We start from the raw sequence: 14712 nt of genomic DNA, 5'->3' as shown, positions 1-14712 counted from the left end.
AAATGTAGGTCGACTGTAATGAACTGAGTTGCAATGTATCCAGGACACCGTCCTTACTTTTGCAAATAGGCTATGTGGAATTTTTACTGACCATAAATGATCAAGACTTTGGTTTTAAATTTTACCCAAAAAACAGCACCTTTGAGAGCACTAGGCTCCTCCACAACTTGTTTGGGCACAAGTCAGATACGTATTGTGTTACCTACCTTGCAGGGATGCTGGGATTATTAATTAATTAATGGTTGTAACGAGCTTTGAGGTCCTCAAGTGAAAGTGCCTATAGAAGTGTAAACTATTGTTTTTCAGTCCTGTTTGGTAGCACTTCTAGCTTGTACTGTCCTGTTTCTGTACCTGTTTACATTAGCTCAGTTGCTGATATATATTAAAGGAGGCTGGTATTGTGCTTCTCCAAGCTACAACAAATTGCTTTGCATCCTATTTTATATAGAAGATTAATCTAATAACAAGTCTTGGCATCATGAAACATTATTTATACACTTCATTTAACATGCTTGGCGAATGCAAGTACATCATTTTGTAGTTTACAAACGGTTCTGGTAGCTGTGACAGTAGTGACATTTAAAAAAAGCACCAAAGGAAAGTCATTTGATACAGCTTAGGTGTCAGCAGAATTCTGTTACCAAAATTTTTTGTTATGCTATGTCCCTTTCACACAATTTAACTTTTCTTAATAATCCATACAACTGAATTGTGCATCTAAACTTCTCCCATGTGATTATTGTAAAGAATTTGGTGTCATTTGAGTATTCAAAACAGGGAACAGTTAAACCCTCTGATGAAATACTAGTCGTGCAATAGATATAGGATTACTTTCTGCAGAAACAAACACCACTGCGCTACAGTGTAATGAAGTTGTTCTTCGCAACCATTTCAGGATGTCGTTGCAGCAAATCTATACTTTGGGCTTGATTTTTAACTGTACCTCTGAAGTTTTAAAATACAATGAGATTTAAAAGAATGTGTTTGGAAGAACTGGCATTTTACCACATGTGGATTTCTGAGCATCAGCAAAATGTGAAACTCATCTAATAAATGCAGAGACACGTTGGAGATGATTTCTTGAAACTACTAGGATGCCCAATTGCTTTAAAAAGACCTTGTTTGCCTTGGCTTCTGCTTTGAGTTTTGTGTCTTTTCTCTTGATTGTCATTGCAATGGGAACCCAGAAGTGGATGACTGGCAAAATCCTTTGTAAAACAGGAGCTGATTTGGTCAATGCCACAGATCCAGAGCTAGTCAAGTTCATTGGAGATATTTACTACGGACTGTTTCGGGGGGGCAAAATACGACAGTGTGGGTTAGGTGGGCGGCGTTCCAAATTCACAAGTAAGTAAAGGTTTGGTTGAATATATAGAAAGCAATATATAAATAAATTCTAAGAGCATTGTAAATCCTTTTGTTTGTAGTACCTATAGAATAGGAAGAGTTATTGAACTCACATCTATGGCTCATTTTACTTGTGGCTTTTATGGTTCTAGGTAGGAGTGAGAATTTTAAAAACAAACATTTAGGTGAGGGGGGTTTTAGTAGTGTTCTTTGGTACATCCCTGTATCACTGCTTAGGCAATATGAGAAAAATATTCCTTAATTATTATGGGCTAGACTGAGAGTTTCTAAGTCAGAGCCTGTGTACAGCTGAGCCACCCCAGGAGGAGCTCTGGGAAGGAACTGGGACTAAGAGGCACCCTTCCCAGTCAGAATTTTCTTGGAGCTCCTATTTTAGATGGGGGATGGGGAAGTATGTTGTGTAGATCCACCTCAAGGCATAACAAACTCCCTCCTTTGTGTCCAGCCGACTACAAAGGCTGAAACATAGGGGGTGGAGCCATGGCTCTGGCTGGTGTCTGACTCTCTCTGCTTCCACCATGCTCAGCTGTTTGTGGGAGGGAGTATGGACATACAGCCCCTGCTCACTCCCCCCTCTCCAACCCCTCTAATACCTGAGCTCAATATCTGGGTAAATCCTGCATGGCTGCTCAGGGAAATGGAGGAGGGGGACCCTGTGCTATAATTCAATATTGACCACTGGGATGCATACTATGCACAAAGGGCCTGATCCGGCATTGCTTATGTAAACAAAACTCCCATTGAAATCCATGGGAATCCATCCTGCTAGGATAGCAATATCGGGCTGTCACATATAGGACACCAGGTGGCTGAGTTCTGTAAATGAAGACGGTATTGAGTTTTCCCTTTAAAAAAATGTAGAATTGCGAGACCTTTAGAGTTGGATGCTATGGGCTAAAGCCTGGCCTTCCCTCAAGGGATTGCCTACCCTGGATGTGGAGGTGTGGCTGCCAGGCAGGCACTCCAGAGCCATTTTGCCAGTGTGCAGCATACATAGGTAGAACACCTTAGCAGGGATGCTGGAACAATTTGTATAATGGGGACGCTGAGGGCCATTGAACCAAACTGTAAGCCCTGTGTACAATGGACACCACTTCAAGCCAAGGGATGGGGCAGCACCTCCTGCACCCCTAGTTCCAGCACCTCAGGAGACCCCAGGGGACCACACTTAATAAGGACCCTTATTTCTGTTGCTTTAGAAATAGGTATTGAGCAGACCCCCTCAGAGCACTGTGTGGTGCGTTATCTACCCCAGCCCCTGATGGACAAAGCACTCTGCATCCTTTTTCCCTCCTCCCCGCACAAATTTGCAGGCTTAGACAGAATTTTGCCCTGTATGTTTTGTCCTTATGCCCCGTCCCCTAATAAACTGCTTCATATTAGTGCTCCTAGAATCACACCGACAATCACACCATAATCATTATTCTCCAATAATAAAGGATGCTAGTTTCTGTCTCCATACTTCTCAGGCATCCTCTTACCTCTCTTTCCCTCTGTTGGTCCTCATTTTCCTCAGGCTCCAATTTATAGCAAAGCCTGGCAATGGGGTGATTACCTTTTTTAGTTTTTTTAACCGACTTAACTCAAAAATTAAATAATGAAAGCATAGACTTTAAAAATACACATGCTTGAAGAGCACTGAGTTTTTCAGAGTACTCCAGGAGACTTGGGTATAGGGAGACATGTGAACCTCAGAGAAGTGGAGGTGTTGTCAGGGGTCTGACATGTACCGCTTCACATAGAGACACATAAAATGTAAGGCCAGCCCTGACTAGGATGCTCTGCAAACTTTATACAAAATTTAACTAAAACTTAGCTAGCTGCCCAGCAAAGCTAGCTGTCCCCTAGAATACAACTGAGCAAGAAAAGAAAGGTGAAAAAGAGAAGCTAAAATGGTCAGTGATATACTGACCCAAATAAAAAGGCTTTAGACCATGCCTGGAAAAAGTCATAGTAGGACTCTAGTGATCATCTTTAAAGGAAACATTCTATAGATGGGGTCCCTAAACAGAGAATGGCTCTCCCCTTCCCTCATTCACAGGCAACCTGAGAAAGGAGACTGAGAAAACTCATCTTACCTCCGATACCTTGGAGGGAACACTGAGGGAGAGAGAGATACTCAAGAACCTTGGGCCTACATTATTAAGAACGTTTTATAGGTGGGGTTGGGCCTGGGGACCCTGGAACTGGCAGGGCGAGGAGAGTGGGACTAGGACCTTGAAAAGGAGATTGAGGTTGTGAGAGGGACTGGGAGCAAATGGATGTGGGGGAGACTGAGACTGTATGAGATGATGGGGGAGACTGGGACTGGGCAGGCCAGGAGACTGGCACTGACAACCAATGGGGCACAGGGAAGAGGGAAGAGATATCGGATGAACAAGCAGGGAGCTGGGGAAGAACTGGTTCTGATAAGCGAAAAGAACTGGGACCAGGAACTGAGGGGGGCACAGAGACTGGATGAGGAGCCTGGGGAGAAAGATTGGGAGGGACCAGAAACAAGTGGGGATAGGGCACGTGGCAGGGGAGGAGTGCAGTAACTACAGGCCAGGTGGGGATGATAGGCAGATTGGATTAGGAGCTGGTAGTGGCAGGGAACTGGGATTGGCTGGACAAGGAGCCTGGGGACAAGGAGCTGGGAGGTTGGGTGAAGGAGACTAGGACTGAGAAGGGGAATTTGAAGGGGGTGGGATTAAGATTTGATGGGCAAGGAGACTGGGACTGGGATGAAAAGCCTGAGAAACAGCAAATGGGACTGGCTAAGTGAAGAGAATGGGACTGGGATGCAGAGCCAGGGGTGGGGAAAAGAAGGGACTGGGACAGGTTGGAAGGAAAAGGGTAGAAGGGGTCATGCTTGAGGGGAATGGGCAGAACAGTCTGTACCGATGGGAGCATGGAATGAGGCAGGGGTCCTGTGGAAAAAATAGAATGTGACCCTGTAATTAAAGACTGTATTATAATGCATACACACATGGGGAATAGTCAACCTTAACTGTGGCACTTCTTAACTTTTGCATGCTAGACTTTCCAACCTTAATAATGGTCTTTTAACTATATATATATATATATATATATATATATATCATTAGCACTATCTATTGTGATTGATAGCATATCTAGCCTGCTTAAGGCATCCTGGTCTATAGTGAAATCACCTTATAGCCTGATTCAGCAAGGCTTTTAATCACATGTTTAATTTTTGTATAAGTCCAATAAACATACATAACTATTAGAAATGAGTTCATGGCACTGGGTTTGGATCTGAGACTGCCTCTACATTTGGAACTAGGTGTGTGATTCCTAGGTCATATAGCCATTGCTGCACTAGCACTAATTGAGCTGGCATTCTAATGTAGCCACAGTAGCACAGGGTGCTGTGAGCAGTGGCGTGGGCTAGCTGTAGGGCCGGCCCTAGACCAAATGGCACCCTAGGCATGGAGTGTCTTTGGCACTCCTTCTCCATTTGTTAAACTTTTTAATACCTTATTTTTTATTTCATTTGTAGCCCATTTCACAACTATGTTGTACAATTAGCATGCATGATTTATCCCTGTCACATAAGACAATAAATTTGTACACTAGGATCTGTAAATCTGTATTTATTCTTGCCATATATAAAAAAAAATTAAAAAATGGTTTACTCTAAGCTTATAGAAACGTTTTAATTTTAAGAATAACTGAAATGTACTAACATGAAGAAATTGAGTTGTGCACCAACGTTGGGTGGGCGAGTATTAAATAGTGTTACTGTAGGTGACAGTCTTAGAATGTTAACCCTACTCCTTTCGTTCAAAAAGTTGCTTTTCTCGCCTTTGCCCTCACGAACTGAAGCACAGCGTCAAAGAGATCCAAAGACTGGCCAATGCTATTTTCAAGCGTTAAAATAGCAAGCGATGTCAGTCTCTCGTTGGCCATCATTGATCAAAGATATGCTTTAATGAGCCTGAACTTCGAAAAGCCCGCCCCCCGAGCCTGGAGCCCCCCAAGCCTGGCATCCCAGGCAGTTGCCTGGGTCACCTACCCCTAAATCCAGCTCTGGCTAGCTTCCGTGAGTACAATCACCCCTAGACCACAAGGGTGCATATGTGGGGCGGCTAGCCCGGGCTGCTGCTCGCTGCTGCCCATGCCACAGTATCTACACTACTGTTTTTAGCGTACTTGCTCAATGACAACTCGGGTGAATATGTCTGCTCGAGCTGGATAATCATACCCCTGGCTCAGAGCACAGACGTGCCCAATATCTGAATTTCCCCCAAAGTTCAGGGGTTGTCAGGGTCAGAGTTCTGCTCCTCTGATGTAGTGAGCAGATAAATTCATCCCTCGTGAACTAAAACATATCTGTATCTCCTCAGAGTGATTCCTCCTGTAAATTATGCCTTGGTAATTTGAGTGAAAATCAGTCATTATAATGCATATCCTGTAATTTTCACAAGGATATTTATACACTGAATAACTGAATATTTGTTTCTTGCCAGTCTTCCCACATCTGTTGAAAAAGCTGAATGCAGGCCTTCATGTGATGATTTTAATCTTCCTTTGTGTGGCCATTTCCTTTGCTCTGGTCAGTTTTGGATTCTGCATTCTCAATGCTATAAAAGTTCCATATCGAGCCATTAAAGGTCCAGCAGGTATATGCCTATGGAATTTACTTGCAGGTAAAATAATTTTAAAATAATTTTTACTACCAACCACATTTGAATAAAATGGTAAAAGTAAATGTGTACAAAAATGAAAACATCTTCCTCTTGACATATGCAAATTTCTCCTTGGCTTATATACTTGTATCAAAAAAATAGTTAGCACTGAATTCCCTTGTATTAGAATAAAACTCTTAGAAGGCATTTCAGCCTACAGCATATGGTAGATTGTTTTGTATGAATAGGGAATTCACATATATAGCCTCCATATCACATACAAGAGAACTTTAATAGAAACATAACATTGGTTTGGTCACATAACTAATAAAGGCCCCAGTTCAGGAAAGTATTTAGGCACATCCTTAAATCCACCCCTAATCTGGACAGTACTTAATTATGTGTTGAACTTTAAGCATGTGCTTAAATCATGGTTTCCTGAATCACAACCAAAATGTCTAGCTTCTTTTGAAAATGACTAATTATTTTTTCATTCTGTTGCAGGAGTCTTTACAGTACTGGCAGTCACTAGCTTTATAGCTGCTGTTAAACTTCATCACCTCACAGAAAGAATTGCCAATTTCCAGGAAAATGTCTTTCAGTTTGTAATTTTGGAAGAACGGTATGAAAGCTCCTTTTGGCTTTGTGTGGCTAGTGCGACATCTCATGTAGTAAATTTGTTGCTAATAGCCATAAGTGGGGTTCGTGTCCCTGAATTCAAGACTAAAACAGAAGAGGCGACTGTTACAGCAGAAGATATTATGTACTGATAACCTTCATCTACATACAACTAGTTCTGCAAAGTGAACTGTCATGATAAAAATAGCTCCTTGGTTCTGCAACCTTTGAATTGGATGGAGATTGTTGATGTCATGGATAGTAAAACTGCCACTTACAGAAACGTACAGTATTTTTGAGGCCAGTTGTCAGTACCAGCAATTAAAGGTCACTACATGGAAGACAAACAGAAACCTCACTGCTTGAAAAACTAACCAATATGGACAGTAATAAAGTTACTTTCTAGAATATTTTTCATCTTAAATATTTTACATATCTGAGCTAAAGTATATTTTCACCAGAACCAAAAAGTCAGGTAAGGAAGAGAATATATAAATCGCAATACTTTGGCCTCAAAGTTACTAGAATACATTCTTATTTCAAAGCAGGAAGAACAGACACTGGTTTAAAGTTTTTATTCAGAGTTGCAAGTTATTTCCTCAGAATTCTCTAGGAAATCTGAGATGGCTACATACTCCTTGTTTATCGATGTGCTACAAAACTGAAAAAGTCAACTCCATTATCTGGAAAACTGAAATGTAAGGAAAAGCACAGTACTAAAGACTTATGGAAAGATATAGAAACTTAGAAACATACATCAAAAGCTAGACTCGAGAAGTGGACAGAAGAATAATATGGAATAGAAGAATAAGAATAAGACTATTATGCAAGAATAATTGGGACTTAGAAAAATGAATAGCTGGAAAGTGAAGAGGTCTGTAGTTCAGGACAGGAAAATGTTTGTACACAGACTCTAAATAATGACATTAGGATTTTTATGATAACCTGAAAATTCATATTCTGACAGATTTATGGTCCTCGGGCCTCTGCCAATTCTTGTTTTTATCTGAAATTAAGTACAAAATTTTTGTATGATGAAACAGTATTAAAATGAAAAAATATTATAATAAAATGGTAAGATGTATGGAAAGTTAATTTGTGTGAAATACCAGCACTACCACAAGCATTTAATCAGCTGAGTCACAACTGATGCATCCTGCACTGAAAATTATCAGACCTTAAAGTGAAATGAGATTTCTAGAGTTTTATCATCATAGTGAAACAAAGTATATTCCTAAACTATTTAGAGATGACAATTACAAAAAACTGGACATAAAGTATTTGTTTGAATTCATGAAAAACTCTTTTGGTAAAGCTACCATCTCAAATTAATTCTTAAAACACAATTTTGTAGTCATAAGATTAATGGAAAACTGTTATTTTGTAAATTGCAAATACTAATCTTTATTTTAGTCAAAGCCTCTATTGAAAGAGGTATGAAAATCTTTTGGAAGCCAGAGTTGAATAATTCTTATACTGCTGCAGGATATTTTAAGAAAATCCTTCATTTTTATGTGAAAATCCCTCTCCACTGAAAAAATAATTTTAAAAGCCAAAGTCAACACTTGCAAACTTGGGTACTTAAATGTAGGTAAAATTTTGTGTTGGATTCCAGACAGAGAACTGGTCACTCACTTTCATAAACATTCAAAAAATTCACCATAAAGATTAAAAAATAGCATGGTAAGGAAAGCAGCTGGGATTTTTCAATACTTTTGGAGCGCTACTACCATCATCTTCACATGAGTGAGAAGCTAGACTCAAAAAAGATTTTTCTTAACCCATAAACTACAACAGCCAATTTTGTCTTGTATTTGTTTTACTGTTGTTTTGTTGACTTTCCTTCCTTGAGCCAAGACTATGGTGAGGAGGCAATAGTAGGAGAGGGATTGCAGAAATCCAACCCACAATATGAAGTTGATTTAACAGCACACTCTTATCTATCAGTGCCCCTTGGAAGAATTCATCATTAGAGTTCTCACCGTAACCTCACCTCCCAAAACAATTGTGGTTGGCTCTGAATCTTGGGCATATGGCTCTCCTTTACTACATATCTGCAGACCTCACTAGTGCTGCTGTAGTTAAGGCTGAATTTAAGCACAGACTTAATTGCAAAACTTCTTTCCATGTTGAAGCTTGATACACAGCACGAGGCCTTACAATGCAGCACTTATTTATTTTTAGACAAAAAAAACAGTGTAAAATGAAATATTTGTCAAATTACAATGCTGTTCTGAGAGCATGTAACTTAAAAGCAGCTTTGATATAAAAACAATGAAATCATGGCATGAAATCTATCCATAACTAGCTCTAACTGCATTAAGGAAAAAGGAAAGGCACCTAGAGATATTTAATTTTGAGAACTAGCTAGAGAAGTATACTGGAGCTACTTTTCATGAGGATTTTTACCAGTTATTCCAACACATTTTAAAAACTGCTGACATAGTGCATGGTCCTGAAAACACTTACTTACATGAGTAATCTATGCTGGGATGACCCACCAGAGTAAGGATTACTGATCAGAATGAAGGTTTGTTGGACTAGGCCCTTAAATTGATCATAGTGGTGCTAAAGATACAATTAGGAGTCGTGTAAATAAGACTAGAGAAAATGGCTCAGATGATTGGCATAAAAACCTTTCACTTCTTGATCACCAGTTCAAATCCAGCCAACATCACACACAAAAATTTATGCAACATTTTGCAATAATAATCCAGAATGATACAGCTTACAATAAATTCATGACTATCACTCTAGAATGCTGTAGCATTGTTTACACAGCAAGTAGTGTGATCAACTATCATTATAATCTGATCACTGGGAAATGAATTGGTGGCCTCAGTTCTGTTCCTGGTAGACAAGTGCATGTATCACAAAAACTACCATGAAAACTGGCACCTTTAGAGGAAGTCACCTGAACTGAACAGATTTCAGGTTGATTTTGCCTTTCACTCCTAGAGATATCTCCCCAGAATAGGGTTGAGACATGTTGATGTGGACATGGTGGAAGACATTTCCACTTTAGCTGTCTGTACTGTAACATTCTGTGCAGTAAATCCAAATTCTGATTACAATTAATGGTGTGCACATAGAGAATAACTCATCATTAACTTAAGTGGGTTACTCAATTTAAATTGGTGTAAATGATAAAATAATTTGACCAATAATATCAACTGGTTCAGATTCTGAGGGTTAATTAGCAGCTTGCGCTTTTAAATGTCCCTTATTACTAGCGTAATGTCCTACACATATACTCTTGTGCTCTCAAATTATTTTTGTCATAAGGACTCGTTCAGTTGTCAACAAATACTGCTGTTACTTTAGTTCCCAGATTTACATTTAACTGCATACTCCTCAGGTTATGAATAATACTACTGTACTAAAATTATTTCACTCTTCTGTCTTAAAGCCATTTTAATGCCTTCACACATTACTAATATTTACCAGTGATTCAGATTAGTGATTATGATTACCAGTGACTGAATATATAACCTTAACTATACGAGATGGGACTGGTAGCACCATCTATTTTAAGGTTGCCCAACATTTCCTATTATAAGCCCTGTTTTCAGTTACCAAACTTTAATTGTTTGGTCTGAAATAGTCAATGCCAGGAGTCTGCCTCAGGCTGGTTATTAATTAATTTCAGCCAAAATGATTTTGCTGTTTCTGGGAACAAGAATGGGGGGAAATACATTGTTTTGCCCATGTTAAAAAAAATTCTGGCAATCTTTTCTCTGAGAAGCTCTAGAGCAGTGATACTCAGAGCTCAGTGATTCAGGAGCCAGATTAGTGATCAACAATACCTAAAAGAGCCACTGTAGTGTGAATTCATTATTTCATTTTATATATATAAATATTCTCACAGCAAAATGACTGACCAAATATTCTACAATTGATTAATAACATAGTAAAAGCATCCTGATTGATTAATAACTTAGAGTGGTTAATAACTAAACCACAGTGTTTTAATATCATGTGCTGCAAAGAGCTGCAGATGACACATTAAAGAGCCAGTTGCATCTCCTGAGCCTCAGTCTGAGTATCACTGCTCTAGAGCTTTGGGGCATGAAACTTGGAAAAAGTGTGACCTTTATGTCAGGAAGGTGCTTTTTGTTGTCCCCGTGACAATCTGCCTATAATTTGGCCAAGTTATAACCCTTTGAAATATTGCAGTTCACCCATGCTCATTAGAAATTTCTTAGATTCTAGCAGCTAAATTCCCTGAAGATTCTGTCTGCACTGGGTATGCTTTAGCCTGGGGCTGAGCAAAAATTTCTTGTAATTGCAGCTCTGTACTGCTGTAGGCTGTGCTGGGTTTGGACATCTGAACAGAGTAAAGTGAGTCTGCTCCTGGGTCCAGGAGTGTGGCAGAGGAAACTGTCTTATTCAAATACAGAGGGGACAGTATCTGTAGGGGGAGAAGAGAAATTGGAACTGGGAGTTGGCCTGGGGGATGCGCTGGGCAAGGAGACTGTGACTGGGAACTGGGGAGCACAAGGGAAGAGCGGGACTGGGTGCCAGTAGGTGGGCAGATAACTGAGACCAGATGAGGAGTGGGGAAAAACTGGGACTAGATGGGCAAGGAGACTGGATGTGAGAACCGGTGGGGTGGAGGGAAAGAGGAGACAAATCTGACAAGAAGTGAGTGTCCCTGGGGAGATCTGGGAATGGATGGGCACAGTGGAATCTCCATCCTTAGAGGTTTTTAAGGCCCGACTTGACAAAGCCCTGGCTGGGATGATTTAGTTGGGTTGGTCCTGCTTTGAGCAGGGGGTTGGACTAGTTGACCTCCTGGGTCCCTTCCAACCCTAATCTTCTATGATTCTAAGAGGCTTGGAAAAGGAGCTAGGAGGGGGACGCTGAGGAATGCTGAGACTGAGTAGCCCGGGGAGGGAGAGTATGACTGGGACCCGATGGGAAACGCGGGTAGAGGCCAGGGTAGGGGAGACCGATTAGATTGAGACAACAAGTGTTGAAACTGGGACTGGCTGGGCAAGGTGACTGAGGATAAGGAGTGGTGAGGATATTGACTAGGACTGGGAGTCCAGAAGGGTAAGTCTAGGAGTTACTGGGCAAGGAAAGTGGGATGATGAGAAGCCTGAGAAATAGAGACAGGGACTGGCTAAAAGAATGGGACTAACACAAGAAGCCAGGGTTGGGGAAGAGACAGGATGGGGACGGAGACAGATTGGAAGGAGCAGCGCAGAAGGGGTAGAGCTTGGGAGGAATAGGCAGAAGAGTCGGTGCTTACTAGGGCACACTTCCCTCCGGTGCCTGGCATGATACGCAAGATCACTGAGCTTCCCCATTCCTCTGCTGTCAGCGCGTATCTATGAAACCCACTGGCAAAGTGTCTCATCCCCCATATGCATAAGGGGGCCCAATTAAAGTTGTAGCCATACTTTTGACATTTCTCAACTTTTGAGGGCTTGACTTTGAAACATAGGCACCGACTCCATGGGTGCTCTGGGCCCACCTCTCAGCAGTTCCTGAGGCTGCCTCTCAGCTGTTCGGGTGGGGCAGCTCCTGCTCAGCTGTTCGCTACTGGCCTGCCCATTTTCCCAAATGTCAACAGGTGTTCCCCACCAGCTGCAGCCAATCAGCTGTTTGGGTCCCTGCTCCTCCATTAAGCCCCACTCCCACTTGGTCCCACTCCACCTCCTTCCCAGAGACCGCCCTCGCCCACCAGTAAAAACAAAAGTCAGCACATATGCTGGATAGTGTTCTTTTAATGTAGCTTTTGCGTGTGTACAGCAGTTGTGATGCCCAACCTTTTCATTTTACTGAACTTAAGCTAGATCCTTGGCCTTACTAAGGTCCCTTGGCACTGCAAGACCAACCAAGTTTAAAAATATCCCTCAAAGGGCCAAATTCCAGCCAGTGCAGATGAGGATTGTGCATGGTAGCTGCTTTCCATTCAACTGCAGTGAAAACGGGATTGCTGCAGATTCAAAGGTTATGGTTGCTGAAGATCCACTGCAGGTTAGGGTGTATACAGCTGCATGGAAGGTGGACACAGCAGGGCCTGATGAAGTCTAGCACAGAGGCCCATTAGTTGAGAGTCAGGAGTCTAGTGCGGCAATCACAAAAGCCTGAAGTACCCCCCAGTTGTAGTACTTGTGCACAGGCCAGTGGCTGAGAGCTGTCATTTTTCTTTTGTACATTTTTCTGCTTAATGCTAATTGCTTTACAGAAAGAAGAAGTATCACTTTCTCTCTACTGACGGCCACTTTGCTCAGACCAAAGGTGGGAATTATGCACAGTATGAAAATGCAAGCTTAAATGTGGCACATCAGTTTTAGAGGGCTGAACATCAGTCTTGTGTTTTGGAGAAATGCAAAGTTGTGGCAACTGAAAATGGCTGAAACAACGTTTCTAGCAAAAGATGGGTTCCTGCCTGATGAGGAACAGTCAGCTTTATGTATGGTCAAATGTGCTATCAGGAAAAGGGAGAGCTTAGCTTGCTTTTTTCCCATCTTTAAGCTAACATTACTGATTCTGGTTTTGCCAGAGGTGTACGTATGAATTGAGAAAAGTGAACCCAATTACTGTACTGTACTGTGTTGCTAAAATGGATGATGGAATGACGCTTCTCCAGACAATGTATAACAAAGATAAAGTGATGTACGCTAGTGCAGGGTTAGCAGAATAGTTAAGTCATGACCTTGCAAGATTCTGACTAACTCCAGCAAAGTAATGAGTGCCCTCAGCCCACATTGCACAACTCAGTGCCTTCTAGGATAAGGCTTTTAATAAGTTTGTCTTGCAGTCTTTCTCCCTACTGCATAACAAACTTTTCTTGTGCATAGTAATGACATCTATTGCTTTTGGTAATAAAAGTATTGTTATCCCTTACCTTCCTAAACTACAGCATTACACTGGCATCTAAAGCCATTATTGTCCAATTAAAGCATGAAGGATTGATGTGCTCTGAAAGATTTGTGCATAGATCCCCTACACAATATGTTGATGGGATAGTAAACTCTAAGAGCCTGACCCTGACATTTTTTCACACTTAAAACGCCTATTGAAGTAAATGGTCCAAAATCAAACTTAATCAGAGCACAGCGCTTTGGAGAGAATAAGGCTTGGGAACTTCATCACTGACTCCCACATGAACAGGATCACACCTTATAGTTGGAACATAAAATTCTGCAGTTTTGCAATAATAGCACTGTGGATTATAAATACAAGACCCAGTCCTGCTCCCACTGAAGCCAGTGGCAAAACTCACAATGAGCAGGATTATGTCCAGTATGTGTTTTAATATGTAATCTAGGGTTAGCTGGAGCAGAGAAATTGACAAGAAACCAGAAGCCCCAGCTACTGCAAGGGGAGGCTGGTTCCCAGCTATGAGCCAGGATATGTGCCACTGGACCCCGGCTACCAGCTGCGAGCCGGGACCGGGCAAACTGTGGGCTGCTGCAGCCCAGCTCCGGGCTGTAAGCTGCGGGGGGGGGAGAAACCACAGGCTGCTGATCTCTGCTCTCCCCTGGGAGCTAGGACCAGAAGTGGGGGAGCTTCTCCACCTGCTCCCTGCCTGGGCAGCCTTGTCAATTACATAGCTGAGCCATGAAATTGACATGGGTGTTCTGGTGGAGAGCAGGGAATGGAGAAGCCTGGCATGGCTTTCTGGGCTCCCAGCTGGGACCGGGGAGTGTGGGGGCAGCCCAAAAGGAGCCCGGGAGTCTGTGGGCTCCTGGTAGGGAGCCGAGAGATGGGACTGTCAGTTCCCCCCACTGCACTTTATGTCAGTGGAAGTGCTCCTAGCGAGGACGCACTCCACCAACCCAATGAGGGCAGTGTGGATGCCAGCCACCGCTGTAATTACAGTGGTGGCTGTAAACCCACCTAAATTAGGTCGATTTATTTTTTAAGTGTAGAGAAGGCCTTAGTAATGGGCTGCAGCCTATTATTTAAAAAGTTACCTACCATTTAAGTGGAATAATTGCATGGTTAGGTGAGAAATCACGGACCCGCCAGCCGTTCCAAAACGTACTTGACATGTAGCAGTGTAAATTCAGTTACAGGAATCTGGAAAAGGAAAAGGACTGTTTGCTTCACTCGGCAGCTCAAGGTCTCCAATTCTTTT

General features: G+C 41.9%; 1 protein-coding gene across 1 annotated transcript; it reads left to right on the top strand.

The window, feature by feature from the left end:
- The first annotated feature begins 1094 nt into the window (after window positions 1–1094).
- On the top strand, window positions 1095–6769 carry CLRN2 (clarin 2). Its single transcript, XM_067530342.1, has 3 exons — window positions 1095–1347; window positions 5841–6020; window positions 6504–6769. The coding sequence occupies exons 1-3, from the start codon at window positions 1095–1097 to the stop codon at window positions 6767–6769; spliced, it is 699 nt and encodes a 232-aa protein (XP_067386443.1).
- The last annotated feature ends 7943 nt before the right edge of the window (window positions 6770–14712 follow it).

The sequence above is a fragment of the Emydura macquarii genome, unplaced genomic scaffold (assembly GCF_026122565.2).
Source record: "Emydura macquarii macquarii isolate MOO-44397 ecotype Brisbane River unplaced genomic scaffold, CSIRO-AGI_Emac_v2 contig_3062, whole genome shotgun sequence".
In the NCBI taxonomy this organism is placed as follows: Eukaryota; Metazoa; Chordata; order Testudines; family Chelidae; genus Emydura; species Emydura macquarii.
Note: the sequence above shows the minus strand (reverse complement) of the source record. Positions and strands in the feature narration are given on the sequence as shown.